The sequence below is a fragment of the Scatophagus argus genome, chromosome 13, assembly GCF_020382885.2.
Source record: "Scatophagus argus isolate fScaArg1 chromosome 13, fScaArg1.pri, whole genome shotgun sequence".
Lineage (NCBI taxonomy): Eukaryota > Metazoa > Chordata > Actinopteri > Scatophagidae > Scatophagus > Scatophagus argus.
The window spans coordinates 4,633,501-4,659,348 of NC_058505.1; the positions used below are offsets into that span (position 1 = coordinate 4,633,501).

Below are 25,848 nucleotides of genomic sequence, written 5' to 3' on the forward strand. Positions count from 1 at the left end.
CTCTGCCTCAGTGAGTGGAGAAACACAGTGGGTGGTAGTGTGTTAGTGTTTCATTTTGTGGTACTTCTACACTTCAGAGGGTAATACTGTACATCCTGCTGTACTGGACCGAGCTGACATCTTTTACAGATGACTTTTCGTACCAAACATATGATGAGCTGCTAAAAGTGGACGCATCCTTCAGTTCAGAAACATCCCTCTCTTATCTCTACTCCTTTTATTCTGGAATGAAGTCCTTGAAGTTTCATTTAATCTGCCTGTGTCGAAATGTTTAAACTGGTTTTCAGCACAAATCAGCAGGTTTAGAAACGTTTTCCTAAAATTAACTTTGATCGTCGAGCGGGGATGATGACTGATTCTTTCTTGTTTGAATATTTGGATTTCAAAGGCAAAACAAGTTGGTTTAAAAGAAAAACACTTTTCTTTATAGCTCAGTTATTGTTAGATAATCTCCGTCTCGAACAACCCTGATAATAATGGATCCATTTGGCACTTTTACACTCATACTTGAAATACAATTGAAAATGAAATGAAAATTGACCCATGCCATGAATAAAAACCCAAAGGACGCACGTAACAAGTTCAAGAGTAAAATTAATCACACAGTCTTAAAACGGAAATATGCAATTACATCTACAAATTGTATTAGTTCTCTCAGCTCCTGTGGCAGTCAGAGCTCCTCTGGGTAAAATATGGAGGGGAAGCAGAAAAAAACTCCTCCTCCTCCTCCACATCATCATCATCATCATCATCCTCCTCCTGCACATCACCACCACCACCATCATCATCATCCTCCTCCTCCTCCTAAACATCATCATCCTCCTCCACATCATCATCATCATCCACATCACCACGATCATCATCATGATCCTCCACATCATCATCATCATCATCATCATCATCCTCTTCTTCCTCCTCCACATCATCATCATCCTCTTCTTCCTCCTTCTCCTCCTCCTCCTCCACATCATCATCATCCTCTTCCTCCTCCTCCATATCATCCTCCTCCTCCTCCTCCACATCATTATCATAATCCTCCTCTTCCTCCTCCTCCACATCATCATCATCATTCTCCTCTTCCTCCTCCACCACATCATCATCATCATCCTTCTCCTCCTTCTCTTCCTCCTCCACATAATCATCCTCCTCCTCCTCCTCCACATCCTCCTCCTCCTCCACATCCTCCTCTTCCTCCTCCTTCACATCATCATCCTCCTCTTCTTCCTCCTCCACATCCTCCTCTTCTTCCTCCTTCACATCATCATCCTCCTCTTCTTCCTCCTCCACATCCTCCTCCTCGCAGGAAAATTATAGTTTGTTGTCTCGTACTTGGACGAGTGTCGAAAGTGAGACCTCTGCTGGAAATTTGACATGAAAGAAGTAATATGTCTGGACCGGATTCTCAATCTCAAGAGCGGCTTTTTGTTTATGCTCTTTTCTCTGGAGAACAACACTGAGGCTCAAAAAGAGAGGAGGAATAATGACAGAAAGACTCCGTAAATATTTTCTCACACGCCTTAATTGAAATTGGATTTTAACTGCTCAGTAGACCGTGGTGGCAGGAATCAGGTGGTAGGGAGGTAGCATTTTTGCATTGCAAATGTAATTTTCTGTTTTTTTTTTCCTGTTGCCCATTGCCCACGAGGCACTCGAGAATAGCTACCAGATATGTTTTTTCATGAGCCATTTTCTTCAGGTGGAGCCTCTCATTATTCCAACACCCTCTGCGATTAGCTTTTTGGATTGAACTGCAGTGGGGTCCTGTTGTTTACTGAGCTGGATTGTGAGTCTTTGTGAGAAATTGTATTCTCTTCATGGCCAGATTGAGCCTGATGGAGCTGAAATTTTGATTGCACAATATAAACAGCTAATGTGCTTTGAGTTTCCATTCATCACACGAGCGGATGGGGCACCGCTTGATTATTATTCTGTAATTTACAGATTTATTCCCTACTTGGGGTACATTAAGTAGGGGGACTGCTGCAGTGATTGATACAGAAAGTAATGTTTAGACATTTATTTTCACTTGTGGATACTGAATACCTGCAGATACTGGCTGGAACTCTCACTGCTCTCACAGCATCGCTTTCTTTTTTGGGAAAAGCTCTATCAACCTACTGTGCACGACGTACTCAGCACCACACAGCAGACACACACCGTTAGCGACTCGCTGGAGAGCAAAGTAGAGCATTTAGCAGCTAAAGAGCTGGATATTTTTCTCAAAGAGGAGTGAACATTGGATTTCTATTAAAAAGATGGACATAAACATGACTCCAAATGCAGTATTGAATGTAACACAAGTACTGTACTTATGGCTAAAAAAATAAAATCAGTTTAAAGTACAATTTGTGAGCATGAATGTACTTAGTTATATTCCACCGCCATCTATTGCTCAATTTCTGCAGTTGATGCTTCAGTTAGGTCCTTGCCAAAAGTGGACGTGGTGGCCATCAATAACTTTCTGCTAACTTTCCCTCCTATATGTAATCTGGTCACACAGGCTCACCGTAGGAGAGACTGGTGGAAAATGATGTCTTTGGCGTGTCCGGGCTCCCAATGATCCCACACAGCTGCTGTCTGCGAGCTGAGATCAATACGCCCTCAGAGGGGGTTTTAGCACCTTTAAAAATAGCCCCTTCAGAGCTTTTGGTGGGGGTGTGTTAAATGAAACGTCCCCGGGCTACTACCATAAGTGGCACTGCAGTTAATGGCCATCGTTGTCTGATTTGATGGTCGCAAACAAGGTCGTTGCAGCCACATATGGAGTCATATTCCTCAAGCAAAATGTTTTAACATTGACAGAAAGCTCTAATGTTGAGACTTTATAGCCATTATGCTGCCTCACTGCTGGTGTTAATGGTCCCCATTTCGGCTGGCGCTCCCCTGCCACCCCACTGTAGTCCTTCCTCAACATCAAGCCTTTCAACTTCTCTGTCAAACGGCTCAACAGGCCGACTACTGAACTCCCTGATGGATGAGCGAACGAGGAGGGGAGTCGTGAGTCTCACACTCGAGCTGGCGGAGGTTCGGTGCCCCGCTACGCCCACGCTGAGCAGTCCAATCACCTCCAGACTCTGACACATCATTTCCCCTGTGATTTGTGGCCTGATTGAGGTTGAAGGAGACAAGGAAATTTTCTGTCCTCATGAGAACAGATGGATGTTGCAGTACTGCAGACTGAGCTGAGGGTTGTTTCCTCCTTTCCTGAAGAACCCTCTTGTTTTATAAGGGATTGGTTTCATGCTCCATAATGGACTCATGATGACTAGCTATTACAGCACATTTTCAGAAAACGAGCTGCCTTTTTTGGGAGGGAGTGAGATGAGGTGACACAGAACAGACTGACTGTCCCTTAAAGAGAGTGATATGTGTTATTTTGTAAAATACTTTAAGTACGGAGTGGCAATCAAGAATTTCCCATTTGTCCTCTTTGTGATGTTTCATACAGGATCAAAGCGGGGCCCCCTCTGTTTGTGATCAAAGATGGGCAGTAATGCCGTGAAATTATGCATGATGTAACATACGTGCAATTGGTAAACTGTGACAGGCTTGTCAGGGCAGCAAATGGTCACCGTCCTTTTCATCCACTCACCCCCACTCACATTTTTGATCTAGTCTGCGAGAAGAGAAGCCTCCGGCGCCTCCCCTGGGACGTTTGATGTTTGAGATCAGAGCTTGTGATGGTGTAGGCACTTTGGCGGTGGGGGCTTCACCATCACCGCAGGCCACATCCAATCTTCCCACCATCAGATAATTTCAAAGAATCTTCGAAACACCACCTTCCTAAAAATCCTGAGTTTCTGTTGTATGTTAGATTAGCAGCATGTTATTGAAGTTTCCCGGGGAAAAAAAGAAAAAACTTGTCTCTGATTCTGTTGAAATCTATCATCACCTCAGGCTCCGAGATGTCACGGCGCACCACAGAATTGTTTTCATCTCTGTCTGATTCCTTCTCTCTTCTGGGCATTGATCTCCAGCTCTGCCAATAGCTGCTCCTCTGTGAGACCTTTGCTCGTTCTCCATCTCTTATCCATTATTCATCAGTCTCAGCTTTTTCTGCCAAGCCATAACACCTCTTACCTCCAGACGATCATTCTGCTGTTTTGCGGTGTGTGGAAAAAAATGGCACCCAGGCTGTTGTTTTCTTCTTAGAGATGTTGAAACAGGAAAGTTGATTTCCGTGTTTTTGCACAGTGAACAACAATTTTAATCCCCTGACTTCGATAAAACAAGACGGAGAGTCCGCAGCTATGCTAGTGGCTCTGTGAAGCTGTGCATAGGCACAGTTTTGCTTTGAGCTGAGTGAATATCAGCGAGATAACAAGATCGCAATGTCGCACTGTTAACCTGCTGATTATTTCTGTGCCATCGCAAACATCTGGGGCATCCCAAGACCCATTAGAAGCCAGCTATTTTACAAAAACATACATCTTCCTGGACAGGAAAGGAAAAAAAATAATAAAGCGACAATATTGACTTTCCCTCAGGCATCACCAGCAGGTCAGATGATCGCCAAACACATTACCACCGCTTTGTGTCGCCTCCTGCATATCAAACAGATGCATCCTGTTATATCTGTCTGCCTTTAGCAAAGGACTGCTGTGTTAAGCACCACATGGGACACAGACTTCGGTCTCCTTGGCGAGACTCGAGACTCGATTGTGTTGTGCAGTCATTAAAGCCTGGTCCGTTTCCTTCTGCATCTGGATGAGACGCAAACAGACACGCCTAAACTGTGGTGTTTGACATGCTGGGAATGAGACTGTGCTCTGTCTGTCTGCAGCAAATTTAATGGAAGTCCATCCTAAAGACACGTCACTTTGAATCAGTTTGCTTGTGGGTCAAGAGAAGAAGTCAGGATCACCAAAGTCAGTAGGATTCATCCTCCAGGGAACATGACTGTCTGTGCAAACCGCCATGACAGTCTGTCCAATAGCTGTGGGGACATTTCAGCCTTTGCCATCTCAGCAAGACTGAGAAGTAGAAACACTGAGAGTCAGTAAGCAGAGATTAAGTGTTAATCTCTGCAAATTCCCTGTTTAAGACATCAGACAGATCTTTTCATACTCCTGTAGTGATGAGAAGAGGTTATTATTGAGGAAACATCAGCTCTGCCACTTCAGAAATGTTTTCTCGCTGTACTCTCGTCTCTCTGTCTCACTGGTCAAACAAGATCAAAGTGACTCGAGTGAGATGCACTTTTATTAATCCATTTATCAGTAAGAGAATTTTAGCAGGATGTTTCGCTTCCACCTGCGTTTCACCTTTAGGTTGTGAAATGCTGTCACATTCTTTGCTTTTTATCCCGAAAACAAACCCGTCTGCTGCTCAAGATGTTACAGTCAGAATGCTTCTTGTTGCCGCAGCCAAGAGATTTTACCCGCTGATCACTAAAATTGAGCCGTTAAATGTTGCTTTGTGCATTTTGGTTTGCTGTATCTCAGAATAACAAACAAACGAGCCAAACAGAGAACTGAAATAGCTCATAAAAACAAACAACTCACTCTGCTCAATTTGCTAATGTGACTGAGCACTGAAGCACCCAGACATGAAGAAATTAGCTTATTTTTTTTATTTTTGAACGGGCACTTTTTTCTTTAGTGTGTACAACCGTCTGATGGACAGACGCGTTAGGATTTGATAATTGCATCATCAGAACTTGTGTTGTTCCTCAGTCGTCATTGTTTTAATTATTCATCCTCCTTTTCTTCCCTTGTTGTCATGCAGTATCTTTGCTGCTGTACTACAGCACATTTCTTGTCTTATGCAGAATATTTATTGCTCTGTTTTAGTTCATGTGTGCTGCATTTCTCTGACTTGTAACTAAGTCCACTTCCTCCTGTCCCTCCACAGAGGAAGCCGCTGATCGCCACCAGTCTGATCGTGGTGGTGTCGCTCTTCGTGGTCGTGGTGAACTACTCGGAGAAGCCCTACTTCCTGCTGCAGCCGGTGTTCGGCCAGACGTTCAGCAGCCACTGGATGTTCTCCAAGCAGCCGTACAAGGCGTTCAAGCCTCACCTGGGCTACGTTAGCATCCCCAAACAGGAGGTGGGGGACGCAGAAAGACAAAACACACAAACGCAATGCAGCAGGCGCAGTCAGAAGCAGCAACTTAAATCATTAAAAATTTCATATTTTCCATCATCTGCCTGTAGATTACTAAATCTCAGATGAGAAGCGTATTGTTTAGTCCTAATATGATAACATTTGTTACATGCAGGGAGGACTGCTACATCTACGTCAGCTGCTACATTAGTGTTCAAAATATCATAAATTTAACCTTTAACGTTGACAAGAAGCTTTGGCTTTAATGTAGTTTTAATGTTCTGTCAAAGTCCTGAATTTGAGCTCAAAACGCACACATATTATTTTGTCTTTTTTGACAGCAGATTTAAGATGGAAGCATTAGTGAATCTTTTTAAATTTATCATATTTCAGTGAGTCATAACTTAGGTCATACACAGGTGCCCTTTTCTTTTATGGCACTTTCATATTACCTAACCTCCACTGACATTAACCTGCAATCACACAGCTTCACCTCGTTAATGAAGGTGCATTCACATGCACTCAGGTAAAAGGCACAGCACTTCCTTCAGGATTTTCTTAATTCATTATATCAGGTTCTCTGCGATGGATCTGATAATACCTGTCTGATGTCTGTTGTGTGCATTATTTCTTTGTAATTCCAAACTCCCACGTCTGTGATCCTATTCTTCTGCCTTCAAACAGCTCTGTGCTGTATATTCCCCACACGATATATGGATATTGAAATATCAAAGCCTTTTAATTTACACCACAACAAACTGTAAAAACCAAGCTGTGAAGCTGTGTGTTTATCGTTTGGGGAGGCAGCCGATGTAAACTGAAATTGTGTTGATACTGGTGGACATTGGGCAGTTGCCCAGGAAAATCATATAATGTGCACACATGCGGTGCGTGCAGCATTTTTGGCTGACGGGTAATGAGGCAAGTGCTTTCAGTTTGGGTTGCAATACATCTAGATTTGCAGTAGAGATGGATGCGTCGGTCCTTCATGAGAAGTGGATGCCTTGTATTCAGCAGGCTGATGTTGGCAGATTAATGTGGAGCGTCGTCCTCCACCTCCGGAGAGTTTGATCCACGCAACACAGGCCCAGAGGCAATCATGCCTTACACCAGTCTCTTCATCCGCACCTCCCTCTGCCTCCAGACAAGCCTACTTAAATCACTGCCCTCTTGCCATGGAGATTTATTCAAATCATGGGAAAGACTGACAGCTTCTGCGGCGAATCAGAAGGTCAAAAGTGCTCTGCACGCTCCCGAAATTTCCCGACAGAGGATGGACAGAAGTGTGGAGGGCTGGTCAAGGTGATACTCTTGTGCTGGGTGCCGTGAGAGATCACGTCCGGAGTGAAAGCCTGCTGTGTGAGCTGTCAGCCTCACACACTTAGAGAAGGAGTAATATTTCTCCTGGACGGTAAGGCAATCTTACATGATCCACTGTGAGGTGCCATTTGAGGTGTTATAAACTTGCAAGCATGTATAATGCATAACTCGGTAGCATGGGAACGGTCTGCCTTATTTTCCTCATTTGATTGAGTCTGTCTCCAGGTGTGATAAATTGTTCCCGCGCTGCTTTTCTGGAGAAATAGAAAACATTTGTCTTGTGGCACTTTACATTCACGCCCCTGGTCTATCACTGGCAGAGACAGAAACTCAATATTTTCATTTAGACTTGAAAATTTTAAATCCAGGCCTGTACACTTCTTCTGCTTAACAGTCACACAGTTTCAAAGCTCCGAATGTTAACTGATGATAAATTTTCAGTTGTGTGACCGGCAGTGATGACATAAAAGTCATCAAAGTCAGTAAGTCTCAGTTCGCTGTTCCTTAATGAGTGGAATATGTAACAGTGTCTGTTACATGTTGTATAGCGAATGTGAATGAGGTCATGGGTTTGAACACGAGTTCAGGAGTTGTGAGGTGTTTGATGGTGTTTTCAGAAATGGCGAAGGCCATGGCAGTTAAATTTTTGTTAACTAGGACTAGTTAATATATTGTAATTTTAGCTGTATATGGTTTTTCATCACATTTTTCTAATATTTACGAGGAAAATATTGACCTTCCTTATACCTTTGCATTTGCTGTTTTATCTTGTCAGCTTCACTGGCCTCTGGCACCAGTGTTGTCGTCGTTCAGCCACTCGACTTCCCAGGTCATAACCGCGAGCTCATGAGCTCCATTTGAAGGCAGCATGAAGCTAAATGCTACTGTCGGCATGCTTACATGTTCACAGCAACAATGCTCACATGATTAGCAGGCTAATTTGCTCCAAACACAAAGTACAGCTGATTAAATTGAAGGAAATGCTAACAGTTTACAGAACAAATGAAAACTGTGAACCGATGAATGTGCTGTACTTCGCACTGGGTGCATTGCCATGCCTAGAGCCGTGCCATTAGCATGGTAAGATGCTAAGCCAAAGCTGCAGTTAATTTAGTTTAAGTAATTTGTTTTCTGAGCTGGTGTTTCACGCAAAAATCACAATTTTTCTTGTGCGTGCCCTGAGAGCAGCATCTGGAATTAATCCTTTTCGCTGTGCAGACAGCTAAAGCTAATCAATGAATTTCAAAGTACCATGGAGGCTTCTTACATTGGGTCTTGGCACATTAATGGAATAATTATTGCTTATTAATTAATCGTGTTTAGAGCATTTTAATGAACGTCACGATTAAGTTTACTCCCCGTGTGCTATAATTCAATGATGACCGTGTTCCCAGAATTAAGCATGCCCTTTTTTTTTCTTTTTTTTTAAAATAACCCACTTTTTTTTTTTAAACACACTTATGTTTTAAAAGCTGAGGCTTTGAGTAGATTTTGTACTCATGAGAGAGTGCCAAAATTATTGAGATTAAAAAAGGGCACTCTGTTTGCAATTACTGCACGCCACACCATCGTCATGAACATTAAAATGAAACATGAATCACAGCTGAGGGGATGAAGAGACCGTAACATTTTATCAATTTACAGGATGCAATGTTAAGAGATTTGCAGGGAGCCTGTCCCACATCGTAAATGAAAATGTTCCAGCAGGGTTTTAGTTGTTAAATGAGGCTTTTACACACTTCTTTAGCGCATGTAAATGTCATCAGTGTTCATGGGAAACAACTAATGTCAACTGACATTTTTAATTTTGTGACCTTCACCCACTCAGCTGACTGTTGTTTTTTTTTTAAATAAACTTTAAGTAATGCAAGGAATCTCTCACTCCAAGTACTTTGTTCAAGTACAGCCTACCAGTGTTTGTCAGTGAGCAGCTCTACTGCGGCACTTGTGTGTCAAACACCTGGCTCAGCAGATCCTCGAGGCAGGTAGGTTTCCCGTCACAAGCCCTTGTGTCTCACATGCAGTTAGCCGGCCAGTGATCCCCACAGAGTTCAGCCAATCTGTGTGTGCTGAAGGGCGTGATGGAGTTATGAGCCGAGCTGAAGGGAGCGGGTGATGATGGACGAGCTGCTGACAGCTCAAGGCTGCAGTGATGTGTGTCTCAACCAGCCAGCAAATGGAGAGCTACCAGCCCAGGTCCAGAGATCATTTTTTAACCCATGACTGAATCCATACGTGGGAGAAAAAAGCAATAGCAGGTTGCTCTGTTGGAGTAATTCACAGAAGAATTATGTCGCCTAAGAAAGAAAATAAACACTGTTTTTTATTTCCTCTCCAAGCAGCTGATCTTTTGTATGCACGACAATGAGTCATGTGAGTGGTGATAAGCCAAGTAGTCGTAATCGAATTTACTGGACTGACTTGTGGGATTCTGTTTGCACACTAAAACACTTTTGTTTGTTTATTGAGCTTTGAACATACAAGAGAGAGTTTCATGTTCGCCTCTGAAACAGTCGTCCAGAACGCAGCGCAAATGCAATTTGTATGCAAACCAGTGACATTACAGTTATTCTCCATTAAGCAAATGATCAAACAGGGCTTAGTCATGATACAATGCTTTTTCTTTTCTAACTTTTTCTTGCATTCATCCACTTAAGTAAGTTTAATCTCATCAAAACAAACCAAGCATATTAGGTTCAATTAGTTAAATCTCCCATTTTGGATTCAGAGAGGGTTTTCTTCCTCCCTTGGCAAAGCACATCGAAAAGCTATTATTGAAGATTCATTACAAATCCCTTTGCTCCAGCAAAGTATAATAAAATATATAAAAAATATACAGTAAGATAAATGACGCAACTCCCTTGCTGCATTGTTGCATTAAGACTCTGTTGTAACCTCAGAGATCCCACATTCAATTAAGTTAATCAGTGTTGGTTCTGGGCACTCTGACATTAATCTTTGAAAATAAAAGAAGGTTATATAGGGCTGTAAAAACCCTGATTAATAGTTTTTATAAATAATTACCAAATGCATTTTATTTTATGTTCTGGTCACAGAAAAACTCTTGCCAAAACATCACTTTAATATTATTATTGCATGCATATAAATTATATGACAAACTATAACATATGATGAAAATAAAACAAAAACAAAACAAAACTCTGCACGACTTGAAAGAATTAATGATCTGTGGCCTCAGCAGTGACTAAGATTTCTAGTTTTAAATTCTATAAAAATTTTTAGTTTATTCAGTTTTTCGTGGCAACCTCAAAACAGCCCATGTTCCCATACTAACGGCCTTGCGTTTTTAGCCTCTCAGCGACAGGATGTTGTTAACCTGTATGTACTAATACATACAAGCAGGCTAAAACGCATTGTTTTCAAACGATAAAAGACAACAATGAAGCAGAGGACTGCTCTGTGCTGTGAGATATTTCCTGACTCGTAGGTCTTGTCATGTAGTTTTCTTATGTTTCTGTCGAGTGCCATGCACAGCAGCTCTGCTGATTGATATGTTGGTTGTTGATTGAAGTTGATAGAAGTCATAAATTTGTTATTGTCTCTTTGACCACAGCGGTGGATTTGAGTAAACAATGACGACTAGAGACTTGACCGCTGTGGGGCTTGACATGAGCCTTAACTCCTTGAGTCGCTGGACCCTTGAGATGTAACATGACAGACATTCATGTCTCTGGTGTTGACTTGATGAAAAGACAAAACAATTTAAAACAAATAAAACAGTAACTGACTGCATATTTCATTAAGCCTGTGCAACAGTATGCTTTGCATTCTGAAAAACCTGGAAGGTCTTGACTTGTAATCTGCACGTGAAAATTGACGATTTGACTTTGATGTGCCCTCGAGAACTTGAGACCTGACTTGTACTTAAATCAATCACAATCACAAATTAAATCTTGACTTGAAAAGTACACTGACAAAAATGAGACTTAAATTTAGCGTGTCTCAATTGGCTTGACGTGAACTTTGTTACTCAGCTTGACTCTATTACTGTTGACTTGACTTGAGCCTTGACTTGTAAGTCAGCTCTTGGACTTAGACCTGAGACTTGGTCCTGTTGAGACTTGACTGGGTGTGGCGCTTGCCGCTTGACGCTTTGACCTTTCTCAATTGACTTGAGACCTACTATAATACTAATATTATAATCTAATAATGATATTTGTGATATAATTATTATAACTGACTTGCTTCTTCTCCTCCAGCCTCTGAAGCTGCACTGTGAGCTCTGCAGCATCGTGTCCAGCTCCGGCCAGATGCTGGGCCAGGCGGCCGGCCTCCAGATCGACCGCTCTCCCTGCATCTGGCGGATGAATAACGCGCCCACGCGGGGATTCGAGCACGACGTGGGCCAGCGAACCACGCTGAGAGTCGTCTCGCACACCAGCGTCCCCCTGCTGCTGCAGAAGCCCCAGTACTTCTTCGGCCAGGGCAACGACACCGTCTATGTGGTGTGGGGGCCGCTACGAAACATGAGGAAGGACGGGAAGGGCATCGTGTACAACATGCTGCGGCAGGCGGCGGAGAACTACCCTCACGCACGCATCTACGTCACCACAGAGGACAGGATGAACTACTGTGACATGGTCTTCAAGAAGGAGACAGGAAAAGACAGGTGAGTCAGACCACAGTCTTCTCCATCTTGTTAGCCTCGGCATCGCTACACTCCACAGAAGACTTCCAATTTTCCCAGATAAGTTCTCCACTCAGTGCTTTGACATTCACTGTTCTCTGCGCTGCTGTAATATGGACCTAATCGATGCTGATGATCTGCTCAGTAGTCTGTGCTTTCCTCCATCTCAAATCCTCCCTTTCATGAGTCATTATCAAAGTGAGTTACTTAACTTTCCCTCTGAAGAGGCTCGACGCAGCACTGGAGACGGTTCTCTAAAGAGAAGCTTTTATGAGACGCCTCAGAAGAATGTGCTGCCTGGGTTATAGACATGGGCCAAAAGCGGGTCAGGGGAAAATCCAGTTAATGAGGTAGCATGATGCTGGCAGTCTTTCTAAACACCCTGGTTGCAGCTGGTCTCTCAGCTTTTCTGACAGCATCTTGGCAAATCCTGAATCTGCAAAATCAGTAAAATTGTTTAAGCTACAGATCAGTGAAGGTTAATCTGAAAAGTTTGAAAGAATATTTGCTTGTTGGAAACATTTGACAACATCTGGTAAAATTGAACTCTGTTATTTAAAGACAAACCCACCCAGCAGCTCCTTTCTCTAGCAGCTCCCCAAAGAGAATTGCAGGTTAATGACTACGAGAACCGGGCTCCAGACTCGCCATTGTTTAAGATGAACCTCATTTCTCAGACTAGCCTCTGCTCATTTCCACTGAGCTGTGCACTCCTGTCTCTCCCGCATGTCATCAAGACCTCTCTTAACTTCTTAAGAGGATTAACATGTTCCCTAATAGGCGTAGCATCCTTTCCATTTCGGCTCCATTGTCTCGCTCTCATTCGGGATGGCAGGGTTAACAACAAATTTCATGTAGAGCGTCCATGTACAGCTCAGCTCAGCTGTTTCCAAGGCCCACAAAGCACAGATAGAGACGTGGGATTAGGGAGGTGTGCTTGGGGAGAGGAATCTCATTACAGGACATAATGCTCCTGGGTGTGATGCAGTGCTTCAATCATTATTGATTGGTAACAAAGACCAAACCCGTGTGAACAATGAACCGCATCTAATGCATATGTGATGAGCGTTGGAGGTTTGTCTCTATGTCCGTTTCCCTGCCTGTCTGTCATGCGTATTCCAGTATGAAGAGGTAATAAATGTCCATGTCAATCCTTAAAGACAGCAGTAACACACTGTATTTTAAGAGGGAGAGAAGGGTTATCATTATCCAGAAATAAACTGTTCACGTTGCTCACTTAGCCATACAAACTAGTTTTCTTGAAGTCCACGCCAACACTAACACTCAACGATCTGGAAATAAACTTGGCCAATTTAATCTCTCTGCTTATCCATGCAGACCATAAAGTCAACAACATAACACGTTCGAGAAACACTGCAGCAGTCGTGTCATTTCAGTGTGTGCTCACTGGTTTTCTGTCACAGTTTGCTGCACAGTGTGGGAGGTAATCATCGGCTTGGTGATCGAATGCAACTCTAATTATCCCCACTGTCTGGAGGAGCCCAGGAAATGCCTCACCCTCAGCTTGGGTGTTGCTGATCAGGTGCAGTGTGGCGCTGATTGATTCACTCAACCCAGTAACCGTCTCTCCATCAGTAATTTAAAACCGGATGTAAAGGGTCTGTTAGTCATTTCTGGACAGAGATGGGGAAGTTAAGCTCCTAGAGCTACAATGTAAACAGGGCTCCTGTGAAAACCACCTCACTCCAGCTCGACTCAATCCCACGACCAGTACAATCTGATCTGAAATCAGGAACGGGTTGAAAAGGCCAAATGAGAGCATCAAGACCAAGCAGGAACTAATGTGTAGCCACTAGCTGTGTCTCAACACCAAGCTGGATAATAATCTGATGTCAGTGTTCAGTGATGTTCTTGACCGGCAAATGATAGAATGCATACACTGTTAATGAAACTGTAGCTTTAGAGTGTATGTATATATTTCAGTTTGCAAAATTTTGGGAAATTCAGGAATTAAATAAAAATAATGCGTGAGGAGTTTCTGTCAGGATGTACAGACATATGAATAAATCTGCAGGAGTTACTGGATCTTAACTCTCTAACACAATCGATTCACCATTGGAGGATTCTGTGGGTGAAAACTGCATTAAGCATATGAATCTTGTAGGCTTCAAGATTCACCTGCTTAATGCACAACGTCACTGATGTCCCAGGTTTAAATCCAGCCAGGGACATGTGAAGCTACTCACTCCATCCATCAATCCATCCATCTGGTCATCCTCTTCAGTGAACTGCCCACGGAAAAAGAGCAAGAAATAATCTGAAAGAAACAGGCCGGAAAATTTCAAATCAACATCTAACAGGAGCCGGGACAAAGTGTGACCACGGCCTGGGACATAAACGTGTTCGACAGCTACTTAAAAGCATGATTCATGTAACTGCACACCGTGTCTGGAAGTTGCACAGGCTGAACCTATCCTTCATCAGCGCTGCCTCCAGAGCTGCAGTCATTGGCTGTCGGACCGTATCGGCGTGGCTCTCTTACTGGCGGTAGATAACAGACCTCAGGACGACACGGGACTTAAATCACAGTGTCACTTTACAGCGCTGCCACCTGGGCCTGCGTGACCCGAGTTTTTGCTTCCCAGCCAGCTGCTCCTTCACCGCATGTGTATGTACTTCTATGTGTGTGTGTGTGTGTGTGTGTGTGTGTGTTGTCACAGGTGTGACACCCTCTGCTTCTGATAGTGTGGCTTAATGTGGGGAATTTTATTTATCCCTGTGAGCACCTTTTCATCACTGTGGTCTTTTCCTTGGCCTATTTTAACCTTTAGAAAATTCTTTACAAACTGTAATATTTGGGAAACAAATTAAGTTTTTTTTTTTGATACTCTCATAAAACCACAAAAAACAAATGCTTTATACACAAGCCTACCAACCTTCTTCCTTTTTTGTGTCAAACTGTTTTTCTTGTGGATGTCAGCTAGGTCTTAAATTGCACGGTTTGAAAAAGGTCTTAAAAAGTCTAAGACTGGGACCCCTGACCATCACATCAACAGGGACTTTAATGACGTCTCATTCTAAACACACAGACAGCTTTGCAGCTCTAACAGCTTCCACTCTTCTGTGAAGACTTTCCACAACATGTTGGAGTGTTTCTGTGGGAATTTGTGCCCATTCATGCAGTAGAGCATTTGTGAGGTCACACACTGATGTTGGACCAAAAGGCCTGGCTCACAATCTCCGTTCCAGTTCATCCCAAAGGTGTTGGATGGGGTTGAGGTCAGGACTCTGTGTGGGCCAGTCAAGTTCTTCCACACCAAACTCATCCAACCATGTCTTTATGGAGCTTTGCTTTGTGCACTGGGGCACAGTCATGCTGGAATAGAAAAGGGCCTTCAACAAACTGTTGCCACAAAGTTGGAAGCATAGCATTGTCCAAAATGTCTTGGTATGCTGAAGCATTAAGATTTCCCTTCACTGGAAATCAGGGGCCGAGCCCAAACCCAGAAGAACAGCCCCATAAAGAGTCTGGATACTTTTGTCTGTATAATGTAGCACATTTACTTTTGTCTGCTCACATTTCTTTCAATTATTGTTCAGCACACAGTTTCATTAACATTTACCTTTTGTAACATACAAACATCACTTTGCATCCGTCTTGCAGTTCAGGTCTTTAAAACAAAGACAGCCGAGATAAGAACACACAGATGTTGCGCAGCTGCTTCGCTTGTCTTATTTGATAGATAAACCCAACAACAGCATCCACAACACGTTTGCACATGGATTCGCAGCTGACGGTCATGCGTTTCGTCATGCGCAGCAGAGCATGGGTTACAAACAATACGAGTACCTTCTCATCAAAACGTTACTCCAAAGCATCAGTCGTGGTCAGAAACTCACATGTGACTCTCAGGTGCCATTACGTCGTAGCTCATTTACTTTACTGTGCTCTCCGGCTGACATTACTTTCCATCATTCTCAGACGCATCCGCTGTGAAATTAGATTGCTTGTTGTTACTTACAACATTTTATGGTGTCACATCTGGCTCTAAATTAGCTCCTGTTGAGATGTTGGGAATAAGAAGACATGTATGACAGCAAAATCTGTAAAGTGACATGTTTTTGAGGGATTATTTTGAGATGAAGGGTCCCGTCACTTGCTGTGCTTGTCAGATGAGAGGAGGCAGAGTGTGAAGGCAGCTGTTGTATGAAAACCTTTAAATCAGTTATCTGCCTCCGTATGCTCTGTCTGTATGTTTTAAAACAAAAAACAGCACTCTTTGGTCCGTGTTGCTAGCTTTTTCTAAATTTACACTTATATCTTCTCTTTCACTGTCCATGGCCAAAAGTATGTGGACATGTGGACGTTACACCTTTCAAAGGCATTCACAGGCTGCTAAAGAGGGCTTTGTCGACTACAGTGAAGCCACTTGAAGACAGCAGGAAACGTGATTGGTTAGCACTGGCAGATTCAGGCTGGCCCAGAACCAGTGGCAACAAACCGGAAGTCAGAAAAGGAAAAGTGACTCAAGCACAAATGATGCCCAAAGGGTTTGCTGATGCTGCAGGTTAAGTAACAGTCTGACGAAAGAACCAAAAATGGATATTTCATCTGTTGTTCATTACCAGGGGTGACTCACAGGAACTTAATAGCAGATGCTCCGCTCTCCAAATATGTGGTGAATTCAATTTTAATCTGTTTTTATTAGCGTGAATGTCACGGCCGCGTAATCATGCTTCATAATCTCCGGCGGTCCACTTCATGTGAGTGTAAGCACCCCTGGCAGTCGGCACTTACTCATCCTAAAATTGGTTTGGGTTAAAAATGAAACAGTGTTCAGTTCAACAGCCGCTCTGTGCTATAATCACACTCACTGAGAGATTCTGTTCAATATTTGTGAATGTGAACAGCTCTTTACCAAAGCCATGCGTTGCAGATGTGAGACCCTTGTGATGTTTGCACTTAGAAAAGCCCGGAGGTGCTGCACAGAGAATGAATTGGGAAAGACACAAGAGGGGGAGGAAGCACCAGAAGGATTTTCCTGGGATGACTGAGTATTTTCTAGTTTAAACTCGACAACATCCCAATGGGATAAAAGCTCGCTCGGTTATTAACGCTCAAATAAAACCTTCTGGTATTCCACAAGTCTCCCTTTCTTTCATTATCCGTGAAACTGCTTTAGGTTTGACGCTAGAAATGTTTGTGTTTTGGCTCCATACTTGCTCTGTTTTAAGGACAGGAATCTCATGCTCAAAATACTCAGTTGTTAACAGAGAGAACTAAAATAGCATTTAAACTGTCAGATTTGGTGAGATCATTACAGAGAAAACCAGTTAGGCGTAATGCATTAGCCCGGTTTCAGCGAACAGACGTGGTTCTTTCTCTTTGTCGCAGCCTCACTTCATTGTTCTTGGACGTTTAAAGGAAAGATTGCAGTGTAGCTTTGCAATATTTGATACTGCAGACAAAGCAGCTGAAAATGACTTCTCGACCCTGAAGTATTCCAACACAAATTGAAGCGGTGTGACAGAAAGCACCGATGACTGAACTTTGCTGATGCAATCTGCTTCCCGGTGTGATCGAGAGCTTCAATGTCAAACCAGCGCACAAGCTTTTGTTTACGTGACGTGACTGTATCTGTAATTGCTTTGTGTATTGGATGTGAAGAAAGAAAAAAAGAAATCGCAGATAGCAGGAGTGTTGCCGTTGGCTCATGCAGGAGATTGAAACAATGTTTGCAGCATCACCACAGAACTGTAATTTCATGCTTATCACGACGAGACGTTTAAAGAGAAAAGAGAGCAGGGGGATTCATTGTGTTTCTCTCTGCATGAAGCCGTGATTCCCATTGTACATGGCCATAAAAATCAGCGCCGAGCGTGTTGCTCTCCATCCGAACCGAGAATTTGTCACCAAGCGAGCGTGTAATGACATTACATTTCTGTGTTGAAAGCTTGTAATTGCTGTGAAATTATCTTATTAAATGAAGCCACTGGAACACAAATGGCCCTGACGTTCTGAGCGACGGTTCGTCAGGTCAAAGCCGGTCAGTTCAGGAGAAGAAGGAAGTGATCACAGTGTTCGCTCCAGCAGGAAGAGGAGACCGACAGTCATTTCCTGTATTCTCGTGACCCTGAGAGAGAGAGAGAGAGAGAGACGTGAGGCGGCAGTCGGAGGGAGGGAGACAGATCGTCAGCTGAAGGCCGAGTGCAGTCTTCCTTAAAGTCCATTTGCATTTATGTCCCAGTGATGTAGTGACACTCGGTGGATGTTAGCAAAACTATTAGTGGGGGAGGGACATTGGGTTTCCTTTTGGAATTTCAAAAAAGGGGAAAAATCCTTTAATTCTCCACTTGTGTTGCACGGGGGTTTGTTCATTGCCTCCGTTTGCTCTGACTGTATGTTTTAAAACAAAGAAACAGCACTCTTTGGTCCATGTTGCCACTTTTTTCTAAATTTACACTTGTGTCTTCCCTTTCAAGCTCCATGGCCAAAAGTATGTGGACGTTACACCTCTGTTTGTTGAGGATCCAACATAACGCAAGTCCAAAGGGATTCACAAGCTGCTTAAACAGCCTCTGCACTCCAGGACGTATGAAACATAAGAGATTTTTTCTTTTTTTTTTTGCCATTTAGCCACAAAAGCTTTGGCAAAGGCAGGAACTGATGTTGGCTGATTAAAGGGGAAGCTTGTAGCTGTGCTTCAGGTGGATACAGCTTAGATTTGGAGGTCGCACACATGGCTGCCCGGTCAAACATGAGGGATTTGTCGACTACAGTGAAGCCACTTGAAGACAGCAAGAAACGTGATTGGTTAGCACTGGCAGATTCAGGCTGTCTGAGGGGTGAAACAGGCAAAAAGGTCGCCAGCTGCAGGCACAGCATCACCTTACCTCCACTGGAAGGCACCTCAGGTGTGACTTTATCGTGTTTGTTCTACCGCAGGGGCGTCAAAGTGGCCACTTTTCCTGTATGTCCAAGACACGACTGGGGCCGATGTGTTTATTTAGCATGTGCTGCTTGTGTTTTTCCCTGCAGGTTTCTGACGCCACCGTAGATTACTGTTAGGAAGGTGAAATGATCTGCTCCTTTTCAACAGTGATTTCATTCTGAAACGTGGTGTCACCGGGAAATTCTGTTCATGTGTGTGCAGCCCACTGTCGCTCTCTGATATAACACCAATGAAAAAATTGTTGTAAAAGAACAGTTTTGTCCACAAACTGTTGGCCACTTTTTTATGCCTCATTGGTTTTTCTGTGCACTGAAATGAATAGATAATTGTTCAGCAGAAGGTCTTTGTTAGTAAAACTGCAAATTATTTGTGCATTCACTGACAATATTCCATATTGACATAAAATGACAATTTTATCCTGCCCTCATTTAGGACGCCGTCTCTGCTCTGTAGCATAGTTGGATCAAATCACCTTAATGCAGCGGAAGCTAACAAAATGATGGCTATTCTACCAGTCAGACAATATTGTGGGTAGACATGATGGTTAGCCTGCAGCCACAAACACAGTAAATACATTTTCTGTTCTGCTTTGCAGCACCTGATTGAATAAGCTCCACTGGGTGAACTTTCCCAAACACACACCTGCACCACGAGCCTTGTAGCAACCCAACCCCATCTAATAAGCCTTATTAGATCACATGGCTCCGCGGCTCCAGAAAAATAACACTCTAGAGAGATTAAGCAGCCTCATAAGACGAGGCTCTGTGGTGTGTTGGTGTGTATTAAGAATATGTCTCTGCAACACTACCATGTTTATGCTTTTTATTAGAATTATGTTTGTCCTTTAGAGGGCTATGTTGCCTTAAAAGACGTAGGAAGATAAAATGAAACTTTATTGGTCCCTGTTGGAAAACCATGTAGCTGCAACACCAAACGGTAATAAGATTCATTTCGAGGAGAAAAATAATACTTAAAACATGCAACAAAATAGGGGACGAGGCTTGAAAACTAATATAATTTACAGAATAACTCAAAAAAGTGTTTTTACTGACATTCACTGCATCTACAGTCATTGCATTTAGTATCTAAATGAAACAAATAGAGAACACATTAGATTAGTTTTAGATTAGACAGATTAATAACAAAATTAATCAGCTAAGTAGTTGACTGAATTGGTTCCAGATTCTCAACTGTAACGATTGCCTGCTTTCTTCTGTTCTTCATTGTACTGTTGGTTGGGCAAAACAGGACCTTTTAATGGGTTAAAGAATTCAGTTTTAATAGATCATTTCAGCCTTTCACAGATTAAAATCTTGATGCTAATTTTTAGTTTCAGCCCAAACTATTAAAAATAACATAAATGCAGATAGTTTACATAAATCAGAAAATAAAGACAGAAAAGATAACCTGCTCTCTCTACATGTCCCGTGGATCCCCTTTAAGACCCTCTGACTGAACTAAGGTTTCCTCTGATGTTTAGGCTGGCTAAAGACTCGTTTCTTAATGCTTTCTCTATTTAGGAATCAAAATCAAACAATTTGCAAAAATAGACCAAGACATCAAATGTAAGACACGCAAGCCCGCTGCATAATTTGCGACAACACTCACTCTGTGACGTCAATTGATGCTTTTACTGGCGCGAGCAGGACAAAGATGGATCTCCCATCAGAGTCCTAAGCAAGAAGAATGAGAGCAGCCATGATGCTCTGTGCAGCCTCAGCTGTAATGCATCCTGTCAGTGATGCTCTGTTATACGTTTGGCTCTAAATTGGAAGTGAACTAGTCACTTCAGATTATAGTTACGACGGCACTATGTGAAAAGGGAAGCCATCACCTCTTGGCAGCAGCATTAAAATCTACTTGTAAAAATTGTCAAGCCCATATCTCTGCAAACAGAGGCGATGCCCGTGCTTGAGAGTTTCTCAGACAAATAATAATTTAAACGTTTGCTTTGCCTGACAAACGGATGCTCTTCAATCAGCTAACGCGGCGCATTACTGCTTCGCATTTTGTCTGGGATTTTTAAAAGCACGGACACACAAATCATAGTAATCTCAGTGGAGAACTTGCAGTGTCATGTGCCTCTGCAGGGCCGTGCGAAAGCAGATGGTTTACTTTCTGCTTAGATTTCAGGCTTCAGGTCTCATTAATGTTGAAGCATGCCTTATTCCAACTTAGAAGACAAAATTATACTCTGCAAGACGTTGTTATACAGTCATACTCTCTGAAATGTTACTGTTATAAACTTTAGGTATGAAATGTTAGTTCTGTTCAAAGATTTGCAGAATTAATTTTCTTACAGAATGTGGGAGCTTCTTTTGATCTATTTTAAACAGTATACAGTATACAGTACAGTGGTGTACTCAGTACTCAGGCAAAAGTAGCTCCACAAAGTAAAAGTATTGTTACAAGTACTCCCTTCATAATGGACCTAAAGAATAAAAAATAAAAATTCCAATGCAAAATGACACATTATTCTTATTTTTCTAGTTGAATTACTATAATGAATTTTTATTTCACGTCATTTTCACGTCATTGTTGCCCAGACTGAAATGTTCGGTCAGTACACACGTGTGTCCATCAAAGATGACCAACCAGCAGTCCAAAAAACTTTTAACGTGCAAGCTTTTCATGTGAAAAACAAGTCAAGTACAAGTAACTCAAAACCGTACAATAACTGGATAAATTACCATTCACCAAACAGATAGATAGATGGATTCTGCTCATATGCACGAATATCAATATTCCGTATGGAATCTAAATCCATGAGAGATGTGGCGTTGTGTAAATTGTCAAATTAGTGGATGTAATACATGTGAAAGGAAGAGTAATCACTTCATTATTCCGTCTGTCACACCTTTCAGATTTCTGATTTGTGCGCGGCATCATTTACCGTCTTCATAATGTGCTGTGATGAACATGAAAATGTAAAACCATGGCAGCGTGAGCCTCCTGTGAAAACCAGGAGCGGTGCTGCTTTGTCGGAGCGAGAGGGTTTTGCATATTAAGGTCGTAACACGTCTTTGCGAGCAGCCATAAATCTCCTTCACTGTAGGAGGGGGGGGGCAGGGGGGCACCCGGTGTGGCTTAGTCAGGAAGAGCTTAGCGGTACCACAGCTGTTGGACTTTTTGCGTGGGATTAGTCCCCATTGTGCAGCTCTCTAAGGTGTGACGCCAGAGAGGAGGCCGCTCTAAATTATTCAACAGTACAAGTGAGATTAATTGATTATTGAGCTTTAGATCAATGATAATCAGTAGTTCTGTGTGTAAACCTGGATCTCAGGTCTTTGTCTTGATCTCCGTCTCAGGAGAAATCTCTTAAGTTGGTCCTCATCTGTTTTGCTAATCCTTACTTCTTCTTCTTCTTCTTTTTGACTCCCCCAGTGTCAGACAGCCATCCCATTAACATGTTGAATAGGCTGCAGAGCTTTCACCCACTTACCTCAGACTGTTTTACTTCCTCTGCTTTTGTCTGTTTTTATTGCAATTTTTTTTTCCAGTCGTAAATATGGCTCACTTTTACCAAACGTTTTCAGAATAACCTTTCCTGACCTTAGACCATTTGTTACTCTGCTTTTTCTGCCCAATAAATCTTCATAAGTGGCTTATGCGTCGTGCACAGACACAGTGTTGCTGCTAAGGCCGGCACTAATGCTTGATGCTTTGATTTTGCTGGAGAGCAAAGACTTTAAGGTGTTGTAAAGCGAAGCCCATTCTTCATGCTGCTGACTAAAACAGGTTAAGATAAACCTGTCAGGGTGCACGAGGCTTTCATTTCCAGCACACTTCATGCTCACTTTGAATGAAGCATAAATCAGACTCGTCTCTGCTGGCAAAACAAATGTTGTGTACTGCGAGGTGTGTTGTGTTATTGACTCAGGTCATGATGATGACAATGATGGGATTCTTTTACTCAAGGCTGTTTGTCAGTGTTTTGATAAGTGAAGCTAATGGGCTTAGAAACCATGAAGTCTGTGGTTTCTTTTTATCAAGATGTTCTGTGAACTGCAGAAAATTGTTGCATGAATGGTGTGTGAAACTCAACTACCACTTGTGGGTGAATAACTTTTCTAGATGGCATACACAGTAGGGCTGAATTACAGCTGCAGCGATGAATTATTTTCATTTTTGAATTAATGCGTCAGTTTTGTTTTATTCCCCCAGTGATCACTGAATGATTTAGTCCTTCTTAGAAACTATTGAAAAATGTCTTTTGACTTTTTCCTAAGGCCAAACAGGATATCTTGAAATTGTAATCCCAAGATAGAAAAGAAAAAACAGAAAAGCTTCACTTTAGTGGAGTTTTAACCAGTGAATCTGGCGTTTTATTCACACTAGTGTCATGGCCTTGAAGATGTCAGTAAGTTGGTCAGTCGGTTCACCACTTTGGAAATATCTTCACTCTTACTGGATGTTTTGTGTTGGAATTTGGCACAGACATTCTTGATATTCTTGCTCAAATTCAGGAGTATGTGCACTGGCAAACAGGCTTTTCACTGTTTGATATTTCATTTTTTTGTTGTTGTGAAACACAACAATAGTGATAACAGCAATAGTATGTGGAGTCCTGAAGGTGCACAGTGGCTTTAGGGGATTGGATGTTTCATTGCAGTTAAAGCCAGATGAGCAAGTCGATGTTATTATTGAGCTTAACGGTCAAAATCATGGCTAACAAAAAAACGAATAATAGCTGTATTTAACCTGTATGAGATGCTTCATATTCAGTTTCCAAAATTCCTTTTGCCATTCCTGTAAATGTCTGCTGTAAATCCCAGCACCAGTTGAATGAATGAATAAATAAATAAATAGGTAACATGACATGGGTAGTGACCGGTGTCAGCTGGGTTGTGTGAAGGCTGCTGGTTGACAGGTGGCCTTTTGGCACACCACACCTGTGTGTGCGAGTCCATATGTGATGGTTGGTATAGCTAGAGGCTGTTAAGTTGCTCTGAGTCTGAAACTCGCTCCCCTTTATGACCGCAGGCTCTTGCTATTACACAGAAACACCTGGAACGGATTCAGATTTTTCTGTATTTTGTTATTTCTTACCTCCCTGGCATCATGGCTCTTTGGATAGCATTGTCAGTGTGGTCGGTTGGCGGGTCAGTCCACTACTACTTTTGGTCCAGATGTTCATCTTCACCTCAGTAAAATCCTGACTTTTCCTTTTGTGTCACCATGAGGTTAACATTTATGGGTTTTAGTGAAATTTCACAACTATTGGATGGATTGAATTTGGAACTTATTTATGGCCAAATACCTGCGAGACATTCCCATCAGCCTCAGTTGCACTTTCAGTTTACTGATGTTAGGTGAACATGGGACACACACAGCGCGTTAGCGTACTAATGTGTTTAGCTTAAAGCTCTTCTGTGCTGCTGCACAGCAGCTTCTCAGAGCTGCTAGCATGACAGTAGACTCGTAGTTTTGTATCTAATTTAATTGTTCTTGCAGTACGTTGGCGGTCCTCCTGCCTAGAAAGAACAAGTAATCTTTTTATTTAGATCATTAATTGGGTTTTACTGGAGAGATTAAGTGTCCCACGGTGGTCTCAGTGTTGTTTCAGAGGCTTTCTCATCCAGACAATAAGAGAATTTAGGGCAGACACTGAATACTGAAATTACATCAAGTACTGGCACAAAACATGAGCTACTGCTAACTAAAAATACTGACGAAAGTAAGAACCCAAGTAGGGATGTGCTGTTCCGCTCATTGTGCCCTGCCGAGGATTAACACGTCAGCTAAATGCTCTGAAATGTAACGGAAAATATGCTTAGCGTGTGAGGCACACACAGTCAGCTGATTAATCGGGTTTTGTCTTTTAAAATGAGAAGCGAGGTTACATAATCAGTTTAAAATATCTGCCCAGTTGTGTCGGATGAAACGAGAGCGAAATAAGCTTTGAAGTTGTCGTCTGAGGCAGGGAAATTATCTGTGGGCGGTAATTGTGTGAAACAACTATCAGACTGCTTTTGATTTTGACTCACTTTTGACTCACAATCTGTTGAACTCAATTAAAAGAATAAATGGAAAAAATATTACAACATCAAGCCCATTATTTTTCTCCTTTGGGAAAAACATTATCTCCTTCTCCTTGGGGAAATATAAAATTAAGAATGGAATATAGTTTTTATTATGTCAAAATTTTCCAAAGAATTTTAGATCTTCTCCTGGTGGTTGTCTTTTTTAGGGAGAAGAAGAATTTAATGGTAGAATCTAATCTAGCACTGAGTGACTCTCATTTATGAGTTATAGCAAGGGTTTGCTGAAGTCTGAGAGGCAGGTGAGACATCATCGTGCATTTGTTATTCCAACACAGAGGAAGAAGTGTTGCTTGTAAAACAAACAGCTCAGACACGTTCTCCTAGACCTAAAAAGAAGGGAAAAAAAGGATTAAGATGTAAGTGTGTTGTCTTCTCCAAGTCTTTGCCTCAGACTCACTGGGGTGCTGCGAAATTAATGAGAGAAAACTGCTGGGTTGGTGGTGGGCTTAAAAGCATCAGATGCCTTCTTCTGCACTGAGAGAATTATTAAAGTGCTGGTTGCCAGGCGGAGATGAGGAGATCAGTGGAAACCCCTCGCCGTGAGCTCCGTGCATGTCAGGAGAAGTGAGGGATGCAGGAGGGAGGCCGAGAAAAGGGAAAAATATGTTCATTTCTTGGCTTTTGGCGTTTGCGCCATCTGCTCGGTCATTTGGGTGTTTGTAGGGGTTTTTGTGTGTGTGTGTGTGGACGCGACAGGGGATAAACGTTGCGAGTGTGGAGCAAGTTTGACTGACGGATGTTCTCCACATGCAGAGTGTCAGTGAACACAGCAGCATGCTAGCACGCTAACATTTTCCCGGAGACTGTGGAGACTGTCTGCAGGGGAGAACATGTCAGAAAATGACGTCCAGCAGCTCTCCACCTCATCCTCTTGTCC

At 42.5% G+C, this 25,848-nt stretch overlaps 1 protein-coding gene across 1 annotated transcript in view; it reads left to right on the forward strand.

The window, feature by feature from the left end:
• st6galnac3 (ST6 (alpha-N-acetyl-neuraminyl-2,3-beta-galactosyl-1,3)-N-acetylgalactosaminide alpha-2,6-sialyltransferase 3) overlaps nt 1–25,848 on the forward strand; it is a 65,976-nt gene that overhangs the window by 15,469 nt on the left and 24,659 nt on the right. Inside the window, exons 2-3 of the mRNA XM_046408032.1 lie at nt 5,854–6,048; nt 11,586–11,995. Coding sequence (XP_046263988.1) covers nt 5,854–6,048; nt 11,586–11,995 — 605 coding nt within the window. The remainder of the gene's footprint in view (nt 1–5,853; nt 6,049–11,585; nt 11,996–25,848) is intronic.